The sequence below is a fragment of the Ostrea edulis genome, chromosome 2, assembly GCF_947568905.1.
Source record: "Ostrea edulis chromosome 2, xbOstEdul1.1, whole genome shotgun sequence".
NCBI classification, from domain to species: Eukaryota; Metazoa; Mollusca; class Bivalvia; order Ostreida; family Ostreidae; genus Ostrea; species Ostrea edulis.
Window position 1 is genome coordinate 89,852,922 of NC_079165.1, and position 21,321 is coordinate 89,874,242.

Here is a 21,321-nt window from a genome sequence, read left to right on the forward strand (position 1 = left end):
CGTGAAAATATCGGGTCTTTCGGATACATAAAAAACGGGAGGTTCTTCGTCAGGGTAGGCGGTGGCACGATGAAGAACCCTCACTGCTTCGGTATGGGGTACCTACATAAGTCTAAAACTGAGGTACTTTACTTACAGCTGGTGACGTCTCAAGATGAGTGGAAAATCATCAATTGGGGCGTAAAACAATGGGCAAACAAACCACAAGTCATACTTTATATAAGTAGGAATCCGAATGTACACCATTTAATATTCTTATAATGTGTGTATACAATCTGTGGTGGAAATACATTATTTGTTCATTGGTAGGTGCTTGCTTAAGACATTGATTGGGATGGGTATCCCCATGATGCTGAAATGTTTATTGGAAGATGTCAATGTCGAAATGGCCAGGATCATAACTGGGTTGCAATGTCATGAATTGGATGGAAATCATAGCAGAGGATGGCGAATAAATACAAACCTACAAATGTACACTGCCCTTTAAATTAATCGATGATTACCTCTAGTTATTTACAGTATCATACAGTATCCGAAAGCTTTTCACTTCGGAAGACCTCCGTCTTCAAGTTACGGATGTACAAGATTTTGAACACATCAAATGAAGTAGGATTTTTGCTGTGTTTAGGTGGGATTTTCTATTTATTTGATCAAACAAAAATGTAAATCGGTCATTAATTCATGTGATGAAAAGAGTTTTTGAAGGATTTCACGTTTTGAGTATTGATTTTCCTGTGAATTTTTTAAATAAAATTTTGTAATTAATGCAAAAAATGAGGGTGGTTTCATAGAAAAAGTTTGTGGTAAATATCGGGTTTTAGCCACATTAAAACATTTACAAATAGTGTTACCATTTTCTATAACAAATTTGGGGTATCCTATGTCATTATTTCAAATAAATTTACAATCTAAGAACTCCAACTCTAAGATCAAATCCCCATCGTCAGCATTAACTGTTTAATTGAATGGTTTTGCACCAGCAGGAGAACACCTAGATACTTGCATTTACACTACACCACGCTGTTTGGATCTAAAATGTCATAAAAATTGATATATTTTTATTTTACAAAACAATTGTCAGATATTACAAATTTTGACATGTATCAACAACAAAATTTACATATACATGCAGCTACTTGACATGGTATTTGGCAAGTATAGGTCCATTACGACACCTGAATCATGTCCGGTTATGATTGATTGGTTGTATATATTGTTTAACATCCCTCTCGAGAATCTTTCACTCATATGGAAACACCAGATGAAGGGAATTTTAGGACTATGTTCGGCGCTTATGGCCTTTGAGCAGAGAGGGGTCTTTATCGTGCCACACCTGCTGTGACATGGTGCTTCGATTTTTTCGGTCTCATCCGAAGGACCGCTCTATTAAGTCGCCTCCTAATCATGTCTGATTAAAGTCAAGTCTTACATCCATCATTACAAAATATGCAATACTTATCACCGATTCCTGTCCAAAAATAACACTGTACAACCACTATAATAATGAACGGTATTTATTTGTTTTGTCGCTCTTGGCTGCGGTGATGGTTGGGGGCTACCACAGAGCCGCCCCCTCAACAATCAATCAAATGCGACGGCCCCAGATGGGCGAATTGTGCACTGGGTAAACGCAAGTGCACAACGTCAACAAATGCAAATACAATCAATCAATCAATCAATAATACAAGGATTAAAATAATCAATCAACCAATAGTCCGACAATTCAATGTCAACAACAATTCAATCATCAATCAATACTGCAAATTTTCAAGTTCATGGCATGAAGCTGCAGAATATTGGGTGCACTCCTCCATTTGAGTTGGGGTGCGCCGAAACGCATACCAAAAAAGTACCGCGACGAATATAGGACTTGGAACGGTAGATCAACCTGAAAAAGAACCAAAAACAAGCAGCAGTATGGTGCACAGGAAAAGGGGGTGGGTGTGGTGGGATTTTAAAGTGATATGTATAACAATTTACGCTGCACCAATTTAAATGGCCACGCCGTTTGGAAGAATGTTCCAGAAAGGAAGTGATGTGTACGTGTCAATATATATTAGACAGTTAGAGTATTGGAGAATTAAATTTCCCGGAATAGATAAGAACAAACTGTTTTGTTCACTGTAAAATATATATCTGATACAATATTTACTAGGTATTGTACAAGCGTCTCAAAATTACATAAAATACAGGTCAATTTTCAGTCCCAGACACTGGTTTTATGTTAAACATTCTAATAGTATCAGCTTGTAACTTTTATCATTTCTAAACATATTTACGAAGTCTTTGGTGATCAGGTCTGTTGGAATTTCCATGGGCACGAATTGTGCTCCTTTATTAGCTTACAATTTGACTGCAAAAACACAATAAAGTAGAAAACTTAAATAAAATAATTACTTATATCAATTCTTTATATGGTAATGAAACATATAATCAAATATAGAAATATCATGCCATAATATGCGGAAGATGTTAGCTGTTAGAAATCATCAAAACATATTACTGCTCTGGCTATATAGATAAACGCGATAGATTTATATTGATTTTGAAAGACTATTATTGGATAAAGAAATATGAAATAATCAATGATATCAAAGAACCAATGAAACTTTACTCAGCCAATTCAATTCAGATGTGCAATAGAACTTTTGGTCAATCAAAATTTAAGATTGTATATATTTAATGAAATGATAAATGATACAAGGAATAAATGCATACACACTATCATTTTGATATCTCTCAACTAACGCGCTCCGTTTTTAAAATGTTGGTATAAGGAGACTAGAGGGATATCATCTCGTAACTTTTCATAAATTGGAAAACATTTCTTATGAAGAATTTTGATAAATGTTAAATGCGTCAATCAAATTGTGTTTTTCAAGTGAAATTAAATCATTGATAAAGTATTTTTCATCATGAAATTTAAGATTTATGTATAAATGAACTTTGTATTAGGTAGGTGGCGTTGATAAGATTTAGACAGGTTGTTTAGTCTTTCCATTACTGTCGAAAATATTTGTTAAAAATAAACGAAATGGATGAAAAATTAGCGATTCACCTATATTAGTTATACATTTTCTGAAGTCCATCACGAGACATCACCGTATACCTCGTTAGTGTATATTGACGTGTAGCCGCATTTCCCGTCTTCGTCGCCATTATCCTAGAAACCATTAAATGTCATTAGTTGTTGGTGATATATACGACCCTGGAAATACCTTCCACCATTTATCTGCTCTTGCTAAATTATCCCTGAGCACAGAAGCAAAGCAAATGCTGAAGTGATAAAAGGACGAGAAAGGCGTATCAGGACTGTGAACTGAAAAGTACCGTTAATGACGGAGAGCACTTGTAGTGTATTTAAATGAGACATGGATCACGTTAGCAGGGAAAATTGTCAACCATAGGGAATATAATAGTTTCAGTGTCACATTCAATTCATTTATTTTGTGTCCAAGATATGTATTGATATTTTAATTTTAGAGTAAAGAGCTAGAGCTGTAATTCTAGTAAACCAACTTTGGCTAAAACGCTAGATCTTTGAAATCTGCTGGTGGGGGGGGGGGGGGGGGGTAACAGTTATGAATGGAAGATGATTGGGATATACAACATTGCAAGTTTCAAAGTATCGGGGTGTTATTTATTAGATTTTTGTATCGGAAAGCAAATTGTTAATATCAATAACAAATTTATGTATCTTTATGTAAAGATTATGTTAAATTTTCGAGATTATCTATAATGCTTATCAAAAAATTTGATTATTGATATATTATTCATGTTTTATCATAATGCTTATTCGGGCTTTCATCGTAAACTGATGTGATTTCTTTTCTTACCAGATGGCATACTATTTTCTTTACGATATATCATCTACGGTTAAATTATGGAAAATATCCTCGATTCGCCACTCAGCCTCGTTAATTTCTTACACCAATCATAAATGAAGAAATATTATATCTGTCTAATCATTGGCTTTCATATCAATCTGGTAACATTCGCTGAACACCCAAGTATTTACTCGATAAGAAACGACTACTCTTTATTGAAACCCTTTTAAATCTTACGTTACGGGAAGATTCAAAAAGCTAAAATCACACCAAAATGCATTCCCTCTACGCTAAGAAAAAATGTCTTACACAACTCACTACCATGTTTTTATTCAATTACTATTCTGTATTTGATTCAAAATGATATTTTGATGGAATTCCAGGTTTGGCAGATCTGACGTCGTAATCAAATTTCATGGTTTGAAAAATGGATTTTAATCACGATTTCACGTCATCAAAGACGACTTAAAGCGAGAAAACAGTTTATTATACCAGTACATGTGATTTTGAGATGGGCTTTAAATTACTCTTCGGAAAATTGAAGATAATATTGATTAATGGTCATGGAAGTTTCATTATCAAATTATAGAAAGTCTAAAATCAATTTCTAAAGATGAAAACAAGAAACAGGTCCTCTCAAAGGGCTTGCACGTGTTGATAGAGATATATTACAGTTTTTTAAAGCTACCATAACTGAAAATGGCTTAACGCTCAATAAAACTTATCAAACTGCCAATAATTTGGTCAGTGGGCTACATTTCTAAGATAAATTGTTTAATGGGACAGGCATTATAGTATTGCTGATATCATGGTTCTAAAGATTCTTTATGTCTCAACATTACTTGAACAGTATAGTTGCTAACAAGCACAAACCCTTGTGAGCACAGTGGTAATGTGACCAGGTGAATGTTAATAATGCGACAAAGTGGGTAATACTAATGCGATAGAGTGGGTAATGTTAATGCGATAGAGTGGGTAATGTTAATGCGACAGAGTATCAATGTTAATGCGACAGAGTGGACAGTGTTAATGCGACAAAGTAGCAATGTTAATGCGACCGAGTGGGTAATGTTAATGCAACAAAATGGGTAATATCAATATGACAGAGTGGGTAATGTAAATGTGACAGAGTGGGCAATGTTAATGCGACAGAGTGGGCAATGTTAATGCGACAGAATGGATAATGTCAATATGACAGAGTGGGTAATGTAAATGTGACAGAGTGGGCAATGTTAATGCGACAGACTTGCAATGTTAATGCGACAGAGTGGCAATGTTAATGCGACAGAGTGGCAATGTTAATGCGACAGAGTGGGTAATGTAAATGTGACAAGGTGGACATCGTTAATATGAGGGGAAGTGTGACGATAAATTGTAGTAGTACGTGTATTTTCCGCGTGGTACAGATTTACACCAAGTCAGGGGTCCCTGGAAATCCACGGAGTGTTGTGCCAGTGTACTTTCATTGAAAATATTCTACATGTAGTACACGTAACATGTTGATAAGACAATGGTGAGTTCTATATATATGTGCCTAAAATTGCTAGAAAATCGCTTGAATATGCAATTACAATAACACTTTTATAAGAATGCACATTATACCCGTTTATTTAAATAACTCTTGTCCAGCAGGGATCAGTTACCCCGATCAGGTTGCGCACCGGTGTACTCATTATTTCTTTGACAATGGACATACATAAATGTAAATATACACTGTACCACAAAAACAAATTACTTTGTGCATTTGTTACAGGTAGAAAAATATACGTAGCTTCCGTGTCGTTTTCAACTCCCAATATAAGAAACTGCAGTAAAACAATCTTATACCGTGCATCACAACGCATGTGTTCATAAAGACACGTGATCTTGTTACTGTGAGCGGAGTTTGCTGAAGTGTCAACAATACACGAAATTGAAGAACGCGAGAAAGTTCGCAATTGTTTAGCAACACGCCACATCGTCTCCTGTGAAATAACTTTTAAGTCAATGCTAACATGCACAGATCCCTCTCACTATGAGCGCAGTGGGTTTCTTTTAATTCAAAACGTTATTTTCGTAAATTCAGGAATTTATAGTTCTTATAGTGATGAAAAATAATTGATAATAATTATATGGATGTAAAGCGATTAATTATGTCATATCGTGAAATCAACAAAATGGCTGGAGCATATAGTGTTGCTCACTTCCGGTTTTAAGCATTTTTCGAGTTTTGCCTGCAGACTGTGAATTGAGTGTATATCCATGAATCTCATATCACAAATCTCGCTCCAGTTGACTCACTTCTCTGCAAAATTATAGCTCTGGAACTTTACGTAGAATTAAGAGTTTTCGACATTTTCCCTCGCTGTTCTTGCAGGAATTGGATTAATAATTAAAGAGTAGTTGTATATCGATGAGTTACAAGTATATCAATTTTTAAGTTTCGTTCCAACTGAATTAATTTAGCTTAGGTATCCCTTAGCGCCTGCATGAGAATATTTACACGATTTTTAAAATGGCATGGTAATTTAATGAATATTTGCGTATTTTTCTTGGCCTCCGGCGGGGCATTTGTGTCACTACGATACATCTAGTTCTTCTCTCATTTATCTGTCAACAGTCAGAGAAAAAATAATGAGTTCATTTGCTTCAAATGTAGTTTCTTGGAAATTTAAGAGAGCGCACATTGTTTGAAAGAACAGTCATTAAACAACACAATGCACACACAGTATTCAGTCATTTCCTAAACGGACTTCTACACGCAGTTAAAGGAACTCAACGAAGAGAACTTGGGAAATGGCGCATGTTAAATGTTCTGCAAGTTGTATGGTTTTTAATTCTTAATCTTCTCCATTATGCTTTGATAGGCTTGTTCAATACTGTGATAGAAATTATAGAGAAATACATCCCTTTTATCATAACAAAGTAACGATCAATTACAGAAACCAACATGCATGCAACACCTTCCGACAGAGACCCCGCCCACTGGGTAATTCTAATACTGACATCAAGCCTGTTGATCAAGTAAGTCTATAAAGGATAGTTTTGATGTAGCCTTAACTTAGTCGATCGTTCTTCTGTGAAGCTGTGTCGACGTAAAAGTATCAGCGGAAGACAGACGATAGTCACATGTGAACGGGCCCGGCGGACTGTCGCATAGAATCTGAACCTCACATGAAATGTGAAGTTTATCGACAACAGATTTGCGTTTTACGTGATCGTAGTAATCAACTAGGACTAGATAGAAATAATTTATTATATATACATTGTTTAAAAATTTATGACTGTTTTCCCCGTTCTGTAATTATCAACAGAATAGAGAGACGGGAAGGGTGGTTTGTCAAATCTCTGTCTTAGAAGTGGATTAACGGGACCCTACTCACGAACAACTTACCAAATGTATTTATCCTAAAGAAATGTCACAGGAACAGCAATCGTAATAAAGACACTCAGAAGAACACCATGTCCAGCCAAGCATTGTTTGTCCTAATTTGCATACTACCGGAACTAAACGGTATGTAAATCTATGTATTTTTTTAAAAAAAAAAGTTTATTGTAGTAGATGTAGATTTTCTTTCATTGTTCTAAAATAGGTACCTTCCATCATCTATCCAGCATATTCTAGACATATTTTGAAAAGCAAACAACAAACATGCCTTCATTAAGATTCAATTTGCTTGTCAAATTCCGTGTATCTTTGGTATCAATATGGTATCGCACTGCCTGACTGTTAAGGCTTTGTCACAACAACCACCGAGCAGCTTTCAGTAACTCCAGGGCTTCCTGCTCTCAAGAGATCCGTATCATTGTTGTAGAACTGTTCCTCAAGAGATCCGTATCATTGTTGTAGATCTGTTCCTCATTGACGGTTTCTCCGTTTTAGGAACGTGGGAATCTCGCCTATCTCTGTATACAGAATAATTAAGACCCCCACTTACTCCCGCTAAAAGGTGCAAACTAAAACACTTACGAGTTTGGGTGTTATTTGTTAACCACATCGCATTAATGCAAACAAACAGAGATAAATTTTACTCTTAACCGAAGTGCTTTAGATTATTAATCCAATGGAATTCAATGCACATTTTCCTTACATAATGCATTTCTCGTGTCAATGGTACTTTTTGGCTTCAATAGACGATTGTATCTTAAGCAATAATGATTAATCTTTATTTATTCTTGCGATTGAATTTTTAAATTGAATTTCGTCACATCGATTCCGTATGTGGCAGTGAGTTAACACTGTGTCGTAGTGTTCATACTAATTTAACGTCAACCCGGCTTAAGATCATTTACCATTGTCGACAACCATCTGTTTCAACCGTCGTTCTGTTTTCTCAGATAATCACAGACAGTTTATGTTTTTCGGGTCAATAACATGGTTTATCGGGTCAATAACATCCTAATTAGGACATTGTATCGCCATCGATTGCTACTCTTGATTTCCAATGAATTAATGTTATTCTTGTCTTCTACATTTCTAATTCAATAGAAGAAAACCGCGAGTCTAGATCGGAGACCTATAAAACACACGTCAGCTATATTACCGTCAAGTATATGCCTAAATAGTATTGTTTTGTGACAATTAATATCGATATATGGTCCCAATGGAGTTGTTGATGTATATCTTATACTGCCCGGATCTTGTTAAACAGGGTTTCTTCAGTATATCGATAGATGTAGGTAACTGATGGCGCAGGAATCTGAACATGTGTCCTATGCTGGTATTCAGTCTGACAGGAAAATGACTCCATTTCAACTCCAAATTAAAGAAAACAATATTGTTAAAATAAAATTGGGTATGTGTAGAACTTTATGTGAATACATAAGAATTATTCTTCAGATTGAAAGCTGAAGAAAAATAAGTGAATAAAGTTACTGGATGTTGCAGGTGTAACAAAGCCCTTACACTGTGCTTAATAAACAAAACAATACCATACCTAACAGCCTCTCAATGTAAAGTCCTACCCTTTCTCAGATAGATTTCGAAATAACACATGCCTAGAAATGGAACATTTTCTTGATTAAAGACCTCTAGCCAGGTGTCTATTTTCATCTGATTTTAATGAAATGTAATTTAAAATATTGAACTACCGGGTAATCCTTTTTATTCACCGATATCTAATCAACCACCAGGTTTCTAAATACCGTTCCGTTAACTATTGTGTAACCCTGTAACCGCCACTGATACCACATAGACTGGAGACTTATATGGACCAATTACGTCTTCATCGGGATCATTATCATTAGTTAAATAAATAGTACTCTGAAGTCTCATCTCTCTGTAACGGTCTGTTCACAACGACGTGGCCATTACGGATCGGGATATATAACGAGATCTCGCGGGAAATCGGCGACGTTGTATTCGCATTACTCGAGACGACAAATGTCATCACAGAGACCTTTTACTGTATTAGACCCATGTAAAGGTCAGCCAGACGTGTTGATGGCGGTAAGTATCGCTAGCTTCTGTCGGAATACCTCGGGATTTCAGGCTGACCGAGTGTTGGATCTCGTCCACAATACTAACCTTAATCACGGAATAGAAACAATTTTTATTACTACAAGAACTTCGGGCTCAACGAGCGCGAAATCAAAATCTGATCAATTATTCAGTAATTCTTGCGTCTTATCGCGAAGATAACATTTTAATTTAGTTTCTATCAATCTGACGTTATTTAATGAAAGTGATCTAGTTTGTTCTTACTCATGGGAAATGGACCATATCTCACGACAAGCTGTTGTTGGAATATTTTACTGAAGATTATAAATATTCACAAGTATGGTAAAATCAAATTCCATCACTACAGGGCAAAAGTACCAGATGTGACTGAGTGATAAAAATATTGTTAAAATGAAAAATGTCTTCCCAACCAATGCCTTCAAGAAAAAGAAAAACCAGCTTAAGTATGACAGGACAAGTTCTGCGAAAATGATCAAACCTTTAACATCTCAGTATTATACCATTATTTCTAGGCATTTTAGACGTTTTGATTTTTTAACATAATCATTTACCTTTGTTCTATACATGATTTTGATATTCTAATATAAAATATGCATTTTTTTTAAAATATGAGATAGTTTTGGTAGAAAAATTAAATATTTCTAGTCCAGTTCACTTCCACGGACATGAAATTCACTGATCGTATCTGTTTCATATCGTAAAAGTTTAATGTCAAAATATTTGTCACTTGTCAACTTTGATCATAGTAAATTGGAAATTGGTGATATCACATTTCACACAGACTGTGATTAATGACACATTAGAAGAAAGTTTGATTTCAAGTCTGTTGACAAAACTAGATTTTAAGAAATTTGTGCCAGAAAAAGGTGTAGGGGTTTATAACACGATTACCGTTAACTGTGTAGAAGCCTATATGTACATAGGTTTGTCTAATGGAGTGGTGTAGTTTCTGAATGACGCTTTAGGTTAACCGCTCGGTGATACTGACTGAGATTCAATAAGTACGAATCGTAAAAACCCTCCATACATAAGTTAACATTTGTGGTCATTTAAATACTTTTTGTCTCAATATAAAAGAAAATTCTCGAAGAGACGTAAAACAAACATCACATTACATGTCTGTCAGATTAATCATTAGCTAAACACACAGAAATTGTTGAGATTGTCTAGATACGTTTTTCAATCACAACCCAAATGTGTATACCACACTCGCATATCGAACCCTCTCATAGGAAAATTTCGATTGGCTTCAAAGTGCGAATTTGTTACCGGAGTATGGGTTTCCTGTTGCGACATAGTACAATTTTGACACATAATTTTATTCATTCAACAATCTGGACTCTAAACTTCATCCAAACAACCTACGTTTCTCTGTTATACAGTTCTGAACTCTTCGTCTGAACAAATCATAGTTATCTTCTTTTTTTTAAACAATATTTTATTATGTATAATACATAAAAGGATTTGACAACAGGCGTTGCCTATATAAGCCCTCTCCATATAAATACATGGTCAAGGTCATATAGCTATAGTTATTATATAATGATAATGAAGCAATATAATATTTTAGAATACATTGATATGTTTAACAGTTTCCATTTCTATGATAATTTACAGCTTGATGTATGACTGACAAATATAATTTAGGTATGGATATAAAAATTTACTACAATAAAGTAGTTATCTTTACTACAATATATCAGTGATACGCACTTCCTTAAGACTAATTCATAATTCTTTACAATACATCCATCTATCTATCTATCTATCGTCTGTCTGTCTGTCTGTCTGGCATGTAATTTCAGAATCAGCTAGGCTCATTTGTTGAACATGAGTCTGTGTCCCTTTCGAAATTTCTCAACGATCAAATCTTCTCAAATGCACATTTTAACTTTTAAAAGCAGAAATCCTTGGTTTAAAAAAATCTTAAACTGCATAAATTTAAAATAACAAAGACCAGCTCTGTTTCTGGGTCACCGCGTCGTTATGGTGTAAGGCGGGTGGTTAATGTCACATTCTAAAATTGCATGTGTCTCAAATGCATAATGTGTAAGTCACAAATACCATTTTGAAACTTTAACTGGGCTATGAAGTGGGTCGGCACGGGATCAAATCTTCTGAGTGGCCATTTGGGCTCACCTCACAGGATTTAAGCACGTGACCGCACCACCTCATATCCTTGCGAGGTTATTCAATTCTTAAATATAATACATTTGTGAATTCTCCTTGAATTTGAACAGGTCAACAACTAACATCTGTATAGCATGAACATTTGAACTCTTCACTTAAGCAACACACATATCACTTCTCCAGTAGTTAAATATTTAGTTTCTTCATAAATTTACAGCGAGCGGATACGGAGAGAAGAATGGTATCGTTATTTGTTTTACAAAATGGTCTTTTCGATAAGGATACAAAAATATCCAATTGATATCTTGCAAGTAAGAAATTCAATAGAAAGTCATTACCGGCAACCTTTAATTGTGACCAATTCAAATTAAAACCATGGGACATCACGCCAAGCTCGCATAAACAGACGTTTATGGGCAGTATGTCTGCCATTTACTGGTCATGCTCGGGCAGTATTGACTTCTTACTGGTCTTTTTATCAGGTCCCTTCTAACTTTAACTCCGAGGTTTATAACATCACCAAGGACTACAGCGCTTCATCGAAATGACATCTTAAGATATTGAGGTGTTTCCCCCATGTCATTGAATCCAAACAAAGAGTTGATTACATATATTTTTCTTACATGAACTTGACATTCTCCAAGTTTTCAACATCAAAAAGCGTAATATGATAACTGTGAGGTTAAACGTTTACCGATTGCAGTCCTAGTAATCACCGGTCGCGGTTGCTCAGTAATTCTAATTCTAGCTTTCGGGGGGTTAGGAGTTTGAGTGCAGCTCGCACCTTGGTGGCTTGAAACCGCTTGAAGACGTAAACGTTCATTTGCCAAACGCTCAGCATTTAGAAGTGAGAATCATGGGGTCTTTGGATCATCCCTTAAAAACCGAGGTCCGTAACACTGCAACGCCCTCTCTACTGCTACGGCCCTCAGCTCCATGCATACAATGTAGGTTAACATTTGTGGTCATTCAACTACTTTTTGTCATGGCTCAACATGGAAGAAAACTTCTCGAAGAGATGTAAAACAAACATTACACTATGTTAGATTAATCATTAGCTAAACACACAGACATTGTTGAGATTCAAAGCCGAGAGAAAAAAGGATTGCTGAAAATGTCGTTCGTTTTTTGTATACGTATGTAAAATGATAGAGTAAACAAACTATTTCAATTTAGGAAATATTATTATACATGTAGTGTTATTTCCAATAATTTCGTTAAGTAGAATGTTAATCAGATTTTTAATCAGAAACCAGTACGGTATATGAAATATTTTCCCTAGCCAATATATAAACTTAAAGTGATATTCGAATAGTTTACTTTAGGGAGGTTTACAACGAACAATTCAAAATAATACGATAGCTTTGAAGTGACTGTTGTAGAGTAAAAAAAAATTCGGCTGAGAATAAAAAACAATAGGTCATTTTACATGAAAACGCTTGTGTTGAAAGCTTCACAGTAATATTGATATTCTTTGTAACCTCATGACGAAACAACCAAAGGAACAATTAAACAACAACAAAAGACCGAGTTTGGCAAGCAGAGATATTTATGGTCAATAAACCTTTGAGCACATATTTTGTAACTTGTTTCCGATAAGCACATGATAAGCAATTAGAGAGAGCTTTATGAGCTATTAAGTATAGGCAGGTCTTTGATGAGCACACCTTTGACAAATTCACTTGAAAATCAATTATGCTATGTAATTATTCCAAATTACTTTAAGGAAAAACGATCAATAAATTTCCTTGATTCTTTTTCTCTCTTCTAATTTGTATTTTTAATGAATAATCGATAGACTGAAGTACACACACATACATGTAAAAACGAGTATTAGTACTTCATAGAAGGCAGTGCTACCTTACCTTTTTCCTTAATAAACTGGTGCGCATAGTGCTAAAGTTTTAAATTTTCTCATCATGTTTAAAGATTTGATTTTTATATGAATATCGGGAGGAGCTTCCAATAAGTTTCATAAAGACCTTTAAACGTCTACTTTATATGACTCATTCAATGCTGTCAATGCAATAGGCATAACTTTTATTATATTTATCTAAACTAAACAATATTTTATTATGTTGAAAACATAATTGGATTGGACAACAGACATTGTGTATATAATCCCTCTCCATACAAGTACATAGTCAAGGTCATACAAATAGAGAAATGTTTGATTACATGTTTGTATAATTACACATGAATACTAATAATGAAACATAGCAATATTAGATTAAATAACATAGCAATATTAGATTAAATAACATAGCAATATTAGATTAAATAACATGGCAATATTAGATTAAATAACATAGCAATATTAGATTAAATAACATGACAATATTAGATTAAATAACATGACAATATTAGATTAAATAACATGACAATATTAGATTGAATAACATGACAATATTAGATTAAATAACATAGCAATATTAGATTAAATGACATATCAATATTAAATTAAATAACATGACAATATTAGATTAAATAACATGGCAATATTAGATTAAATAACATAGCAATATTAGATTAAATAACATGACAATATTAGATTAAATAACATGACAATATTAGATTAAATAACATAGCAATATTAGATTAAATAACATGACAATATTAGATTAAATAACATAGCAATATTAGATTAAATAACATGACAATATTAGATTAAATAACATAGCAATATTAGATTAAATAACATGGCAATATTAGATTAAATAAACTGTTAGTAACAACAAAGTGTAGATTATTGATGTGTTTGAGAATTATATGTTAGTTTGCTGCATAGTACACTGATCTTGGATTAAGTAGACTGTTTGGTAACAGCAATATATATAGATTAATGGCATGTTTCAAATTCTATAGTAGTTTACAACTTAACGTAAGACTGACAAGAGTAATGTAGGCATGAGCATCTATGGAGTTAATGACTGTATGTAAACAGATAAAATAAGTTTATTCCAATTTTGGGCCCAGAGGGCGTAACAGCAAGACAGCTTATAAAGAAGGAAATTTCAAAAAAAAAGTTTACAACATTAACTACAGATTACATGAACTGTAAACTACATGTGGATGTAGCATGTGGAAGAAACGAGTACATAGATATATGAATTGCAAATCTGGTGTATACACAAGTAAATTGGACAATATCAGTATTATACCGACATATGAATAATAAACTGTAATAATTTTTGCAGGTTTAAAGCATCACTTCTTTTTCTGAAAGTTTTAACTAAATATTCACTCAATTTGACAATTACTGGTTTGTCTACGTTAATCATCAACCAAGTAAACTGGTCCTTATTTGTTAAATAGATAAATGGTTTGTTGAGCCTGTATATACCATTAAAAACATATTTCTCTCTTCAAAATATGATGGACAATCAATGACGAAATGAAATTCATCTTCTACACAATTTAAGTTACATAATTCACATATTCTTTTGTTTCTTTCTAAAGAAATCTGGCCATAATTGCTTTTTATAAATTCATATCTTCCTCTTTCAATTCGAAGGTCATGTGCACTGATTCGAAATCTACATAGAGTTTTTCGTAATTCTAGGGATTCTAAATATGTATAATTTTCCATATTAAAGTTTTCTTTATACGCAAAATATGTTGTAAACATTACTGATGTTGACTGGTAAGCGTGAGTGTCTTAAGGAAGAATGACACATCCTCATAATGGCTAACTTCTTTTTGAAACGTGGATATACTGATGATCTGTAGATCACGGGTTTGAGTTTAGCAGGGTTTAAAATCTTGATTACTTTCTTCTAAATCTGCATTTTTTATTTAAAAACTAAATAAGGTAAATTTAATAACAATCTTCATTTTCAAAATATCACCTTGCGTATCCCCTCTTTCCATGATTATCAGGTCTTTCAGTGTGCTATTCCTCCGTAAGAAAATTAAACACAGAATATAATTTGCTACCTACAATTTACATTTATAATTGATTTCAAACTCGGGGAGAAAATTGTGACATTTTCTTCATTAAAAAAATGCAACATGGTCTTTGGTGATCAGGTCTTCCGACAGTCTGTTGGAATTCCCATGGGCATGAATTGTGATCCTTTGTTAGCTGACCTGTTTTTATATTCGTATGAAGCAGAATTTATTAAGAAAAACGTCTACATGAGAAGAAAAAATCTCTTGCTGTGGCCTTCAGTTCGACATTTAGATATATCGACGACATTTTGTCTATCAACAATAAGAACTTTCATTCATATGTCGATTCGATATATCCCTGTGAGCTCGAAATAAAAGACACCACAGAGTCATCCACTTCTGCTTCATACTTAAATATTTTATTGAAAGTAGGCATTAACGGCAAACTGACGACTCAACTGTATGACAAACGAGATGATTTCAGCTTCTCCATCGTCAACTTCCCATATTTATGTAGCAATATTCCATTATCACCTGTATATGGTGTTTATATCTCTAAACTGATTCGACACGCAAGAGCTTGTTCTGCGTATGGTCAGTTTTTAAATCGAGGCAAGCTACTGACAAACAAGTTGATGGTACGGGGGTTTCTATCATCTCAATTGAAGTCAATATTTCGCAAATTCTATGGTCGTTGTAACGATCTAGTTCGCCAATACAACCTATCATTGGGTCAAGTGCTCTCTGGCGTGTTTCATACCGAATGTTAGGCCGTTCTTGGCACACTGATTTTGACTACGGATTACTCCGTTTACCTTATCAGGACATTGGGCTCACGGCGGGTGTGACCGGTCGTTATCTTCACCTTTCATCTACTTGTTTCGATTTCGTGTTTGTACAATGAACATGATCCAATCTCCATGATAGATGTAATGCAAACGAGAGCTCCGCAAGGCAGGGCATATCTCTCCGCTATCTTCGCTATCTATAGACTTTTTCGATGGAGTCCCATAGTCACATATACCTTTTGATCAATATGGTTCTCCCTCTCTTGATAACAAAGCTACCAGTAAAGTATGAAGTGAAACAAGCAAAATGTGTGGCCTGTGTTTTTTAATGAAGTTCCATAGTGACCCTAAACTTTGATTTTTTTTTAATCCCAAAACCAACAGGGCTTTCCTCTCTTGATAACAAAGCTACATGTAAAGTATCAAATCAATCAAGCAAATATGAACTTAAGAGTGTCTACAGGTCCCGTAGACCTTAACCTTTGGATCTTCATCTCTTGATAGCACACCTACATGAAAAGTATGAAATCAATCGAGTAAAAATATGATTTGTGGACCGCTATAAAGTCCAGTAGTGACATTGACCTTTGACCCCAAAATCCAATAAGGTTCTTCCTAGGACTCTTGATAACAAAACTACCTGTAACGTATCAAATCCATGGAATATATTTGTGTCTTGTGGAGTGTGTATAAACATGTCACATACACACACACACATACTACTTTTTTCTGTTAAAAATGACATATAGGCCCGATGGGTCGGATGTTTAAATTCCTATTATTCTGTATAATGCATATTTCAATTCTATAATGTATAAAACACATGTCACTATAATAAATCATTTACTTACTTACTCACATACTTACTCACCACATACGAATGATCCCATCACTATACTCCCCCTCACAATGAACTGCGAGGGGATAATGAAGTAAATGTATATAAATGGTGACCTTTATACACTTTAATAGTTATACAGAGACTCCTTGAATGAGAAATATAAGTTTGCAATTGCCATAAACACATATATTTCTCATTTAATGATTTAGATTTAGAATTCAGAAATGCCTCTCTATTTCAGATTTAACATTTTGTGACGGAAAATATTATACAAATTCCTTATACATTTCCGTGTTTGTGCGTATATTATCACAATGTCAATCAATGGTGAATATTTGACATTAAATTCGAGTTCTCGATGAATGTATCATTACAAAGTAATTCGATGGATCATGTGAAAGACATCAAATTATATAATCTGTCAGCACGAATTGGATACCAGTGTCTTCCAATAAATCCTGCCCTCCATCAGTGCACAGTGATTCGTATGTTTTATTCTGACAAACAACCTCTAAGAATCAGAAATGTACTTTTATCTAAGGGTTTGAATTACATGAACTTGGCATAAAGTCTCCATTTGGTAATCGTACTTATACTCCAGCTGCCCTTTCAAAAGATGAAAATCTTCAAAATCATATACTTCATTTTAGGCACATTTAATATCCCAGACAATGGGATGGATGTATGTGAGTTATAGTACTTAAACTGGATTCCTAAACTTCACAATAAACCTCACAAAGATACATTGCTGGATCCAGTAAATAGGCTACTAAGCCTCTAATTTTGCTCCTAACGAAAATATGAACAGCTGCAAATGAGAAACTTCAAACTTACTGTGCCACAACATTGACAAAAGTGGTGCAAGTCAAATGGGGATTTAAAAAAAAATCTAAAGAACTTTTAGTAAATTTGAAATCACAAAACTTTTCTCAAATCAGCAACATCAAAATGTTTGAATTTTCAACAATTTACACGACCATTCCTCACGATAAATTAAAAACTCATCAGCTAGATTTTAGTCAGCATTTAAGAAATTTATGGTTGTTATAGTTGTCTAATTTGGAAGTTGTACAAGCTATCACTGGGTCGAATGCCGTCTGACGTGTTTCATACCGATTGTTAGGCCGTTCTTTACATGCTGGTCATGACTGTCGATTACTCAGTTTACCTGATCAAGACATAGGGCTCACAGCGGTTGTGACCGGTCAGTAAGGGTTACTTACTCCTCATAGGCTCCTGATACATGTACCATCGTCTGTACGTCCAAGGGTCCGTGTTTGTCCTTGTCTTAATTTTGTATTCTTTATAGGATTTACGAGATTTATCGTTATTCGTTATCTTCACTTGTTCGTGTTATCATGTTACGTGTATCTGTGTTAGTCAAAATAATACCCAAGTTGACCATTTCGTGATGATTACCTTGAAAAAAGCCCCGGTCAGCCATGACCGTGTTAATCCTAAGACATTAACGTAGACAGTGATTAATCCTCCGGCATTTAGAAGTGAGAATCACGGGTCTTTCGGATGTGACCTTAAATATGGAGGTCCCGTTTCGCGACAGGTGTTAAAGATCCCTCTCCCATTGCTATTGCCGCAAGTGCTAAGCATAAGTTTAAATTTGTGGTACTTCATCTAAATTGAAAAGGAAACAGAAATGTATAATAAAGACTTTTTTTGCTCATCCAAATAAACATACATGCTATTGTTTTAAAATTAAGTGTAGTTTGTGCAAAAATCCTGAAGCAACTCGGTTGCTACTCTCAATTTGTGCAAAATTATGTAGAACAGGGATTTTGACGTCATAAATATAACGTTTTGCCGTCATTTTTCGTATTTTGACAATAGAGTTGTACCGGTAATTTTTCTACTCAGTTTTATCCTAGGAACCATTGAGCGCAGGATAGGATAAACACAGTACCTGGATATTTACACTATATATATATATATATATATATAGATATAGATAGATAGATAGATATAATCCAAATAGAAAGAGTTGATATCACACAGTCAAAATAATTCAATAAAAAAGCAGGAAAATATGCAGTTCCAAAATATATTTAAATCACTAGCGCTTTCTGGATTTTAACATCCATCCTCAGGTGAATACAAAAATTGAAAAGCTATATATATATATATATATATATATATATATATATATATATATATATAATAGTACACATATGTAATTGTAAACCTTTGTCCTATGCTGCCATTTATGTTTTCTGAAAGGATAACGTTGCCAAAAATCATTTTAATTAAATTTGAGTGAAATTGTGTCACTTTCGATGCTATGTACACAAAAAGACGGTAACTAACGGAGACAAGTTATGTGAAGTGGTAACTAACGGAGACAAGTTATGTGAAGTGGTAACTAACGGAGACAAGTTATGTGCAGTGGTAACTAACGGAGACAAGTTATGTGAAGTGGTAACTAACGGAGACAAGTTATGTGCAGTGGTATTGGACATGGTCTTTTTTATGAAGCAAAAGAAGGTTCAATTTTCTTTCAAGTTTTCAGATTTTGAGGTTTACAAGGACACAGAAAGGTATACACCATCGTGTATTATGAGTTATGTTGTATGTATTGGATAGAATGCTTCTTATCTATATATGAAGTCTTCGTTTGAGCTGTCGCGATTTCTGAATAGAGGTAAATCTAATGACAGGAATAACATTTGGTACAGTTGATAAAAGTGTAGCTTTGTTCACTGCAAGAAAGCGACAGAATGCATATAATCCTCCCGGATTACTTAATTGATATTAAACATGAAAATAAATCCAGCCCAGTTTGTCTTTTATTTAGTTGTACAAATAATACTATCGATCTAAACGAAGGAGAAAATTGACAAAGACCAAAATTACTTTCTGGCCAATTGAACGTGCATTTACTTGATCGTTCGATTCTCGATTTGTTGAGAATTTACGTAATAGGGATGACTTTTTTAGTGTTTGATTAAACATTTAATGTATTTCAAAGACCATTTTCATGACCATTTTGGATAAGTAGAAAGCGGCTAGAATAGTCGATAGTCGACTGCACATAGGAAAGACAGCAAACAGAAGCACTTCATAACAGAGCACGACCGACAATAAGAGTATAGATGTTTGCTATGTAGCAGACGGATGTAGTGACGTCAGATCACTGGTGCCTACTGTATACTCACATTAAAGATGATCCCTGTAATTGTCTTAATTGATTAATGAACTAGTTAAATGTGTAGTATTTCCAAAGGGCATTTTAAAAGCAAAGCATATTTGTTTCTGATCTGTTTTATAGTGCTTTAGTTAATTTTTAAATTGAAGTTCGGTAGTACCTATTTACTTTAACCATGTTTATAGTTTGAAGATATCATGTTTATGCTGGACAAATTAACTTCGTCTCCTGCCAGACAGCATCCATTCAATTTGAACTGAATGGAATTAGACAGCAGAAATTACTTTTATTCCTCTACTAACACAAAGACTTTAGATAAATGTTCTTCAAGATAATATATGAATTGAAGAAAGCTAATAAATAGAAAGCAGAAGAGATAGAATGCAAGAATAACCCAGTAGTGATGCTTTGATATAATAAATGAGAACATATTAGAATATAAGCGGTAGAAATATCCCCCTGTTATGTTTCCATCGGACAGTTGGAGAATCGTATGAGATAAATTCTCGATGTAATCAATTATTCTGTATGTGGTAGTCCTCATCCTTATCGGTTTGTACTATGTGTAATTATTTCAATTTCCCATTGCATCCATTAGTAATAGAGCAACAAGTATCAATAAGTAAAATGTCAGGTCGTTATATATTTATGATATATACACACTACGATCACAGAAGATAGACAAATTAAGCTCAGGTGAGCTACAGTAGCATGGATCCATATCTGCACTACAAATTCTCTGACACCATTTTATTCATTTATTTATTTATTTTATTAATAAGATGGCTATGTTAACGAACGAGTGAAGATAACGAACTGTGATATCAATCTCACAAATCCTAAAAAGAATACAAAATTAAGAGAAGGGCATACACGGACCCCTGGATATACCTGAGTTAGGATCAGGACCCTAGGGGAAGTTTGATCAGGTAAACGGGCTAATCCGCAGTCAAAATTAGCATGTAAAGAACGGCCTAACAGTTGATATGAAACACGTCAGACAGCATTCGACCCAGTGATATTTTGTATTTGCAAATTAGATCCCTTAAAACGACCATATAATGGTGATTTTAAACGAGACCGTTGAATTACACTGTTGAATTTTAGCGCAAGGTTGGAATATATTAATCTTTATCATGATAATTGATGGAGTAATTACGCAGATCGTTTAATTTTTCAATTAAGAAATCCTTGCATTGAAGTTCAAAGGGCATCTTGATGCTTGTGCTGGAGTCTGATACTTATGG

General features: G+C 34.3%; 1 protein-coding gene across 1 annotated transcript in view; it reads left to right on the forward strand.

Annotated features, from left to right (window-relative positions):
* The first annotated feature begins 6,739 nt into the window (after positions 1-6,739).
* Positions 6,740-21,321, forward strand: part of LOC125678208 (putative carbonic anhydrase-like protein 1) — a 35,388-nt gene continuing 20,806 nt past the window's right edge. The window contains exons 1-2 of the mRNA XM_048916456.2: positions 6,740-6,830; positions 7,121-7,320. Coding sequence (XP_048772413.2) covers positions 7,269-7,320 — 52 coding nt within the window. The 5' untranslated portion in view covers positions 6,740-6,830; positions 7,121-7,268. The remainder of the gene's footprint in view (positions 6,831-7,120; positions 7,321-21,321) is intronic.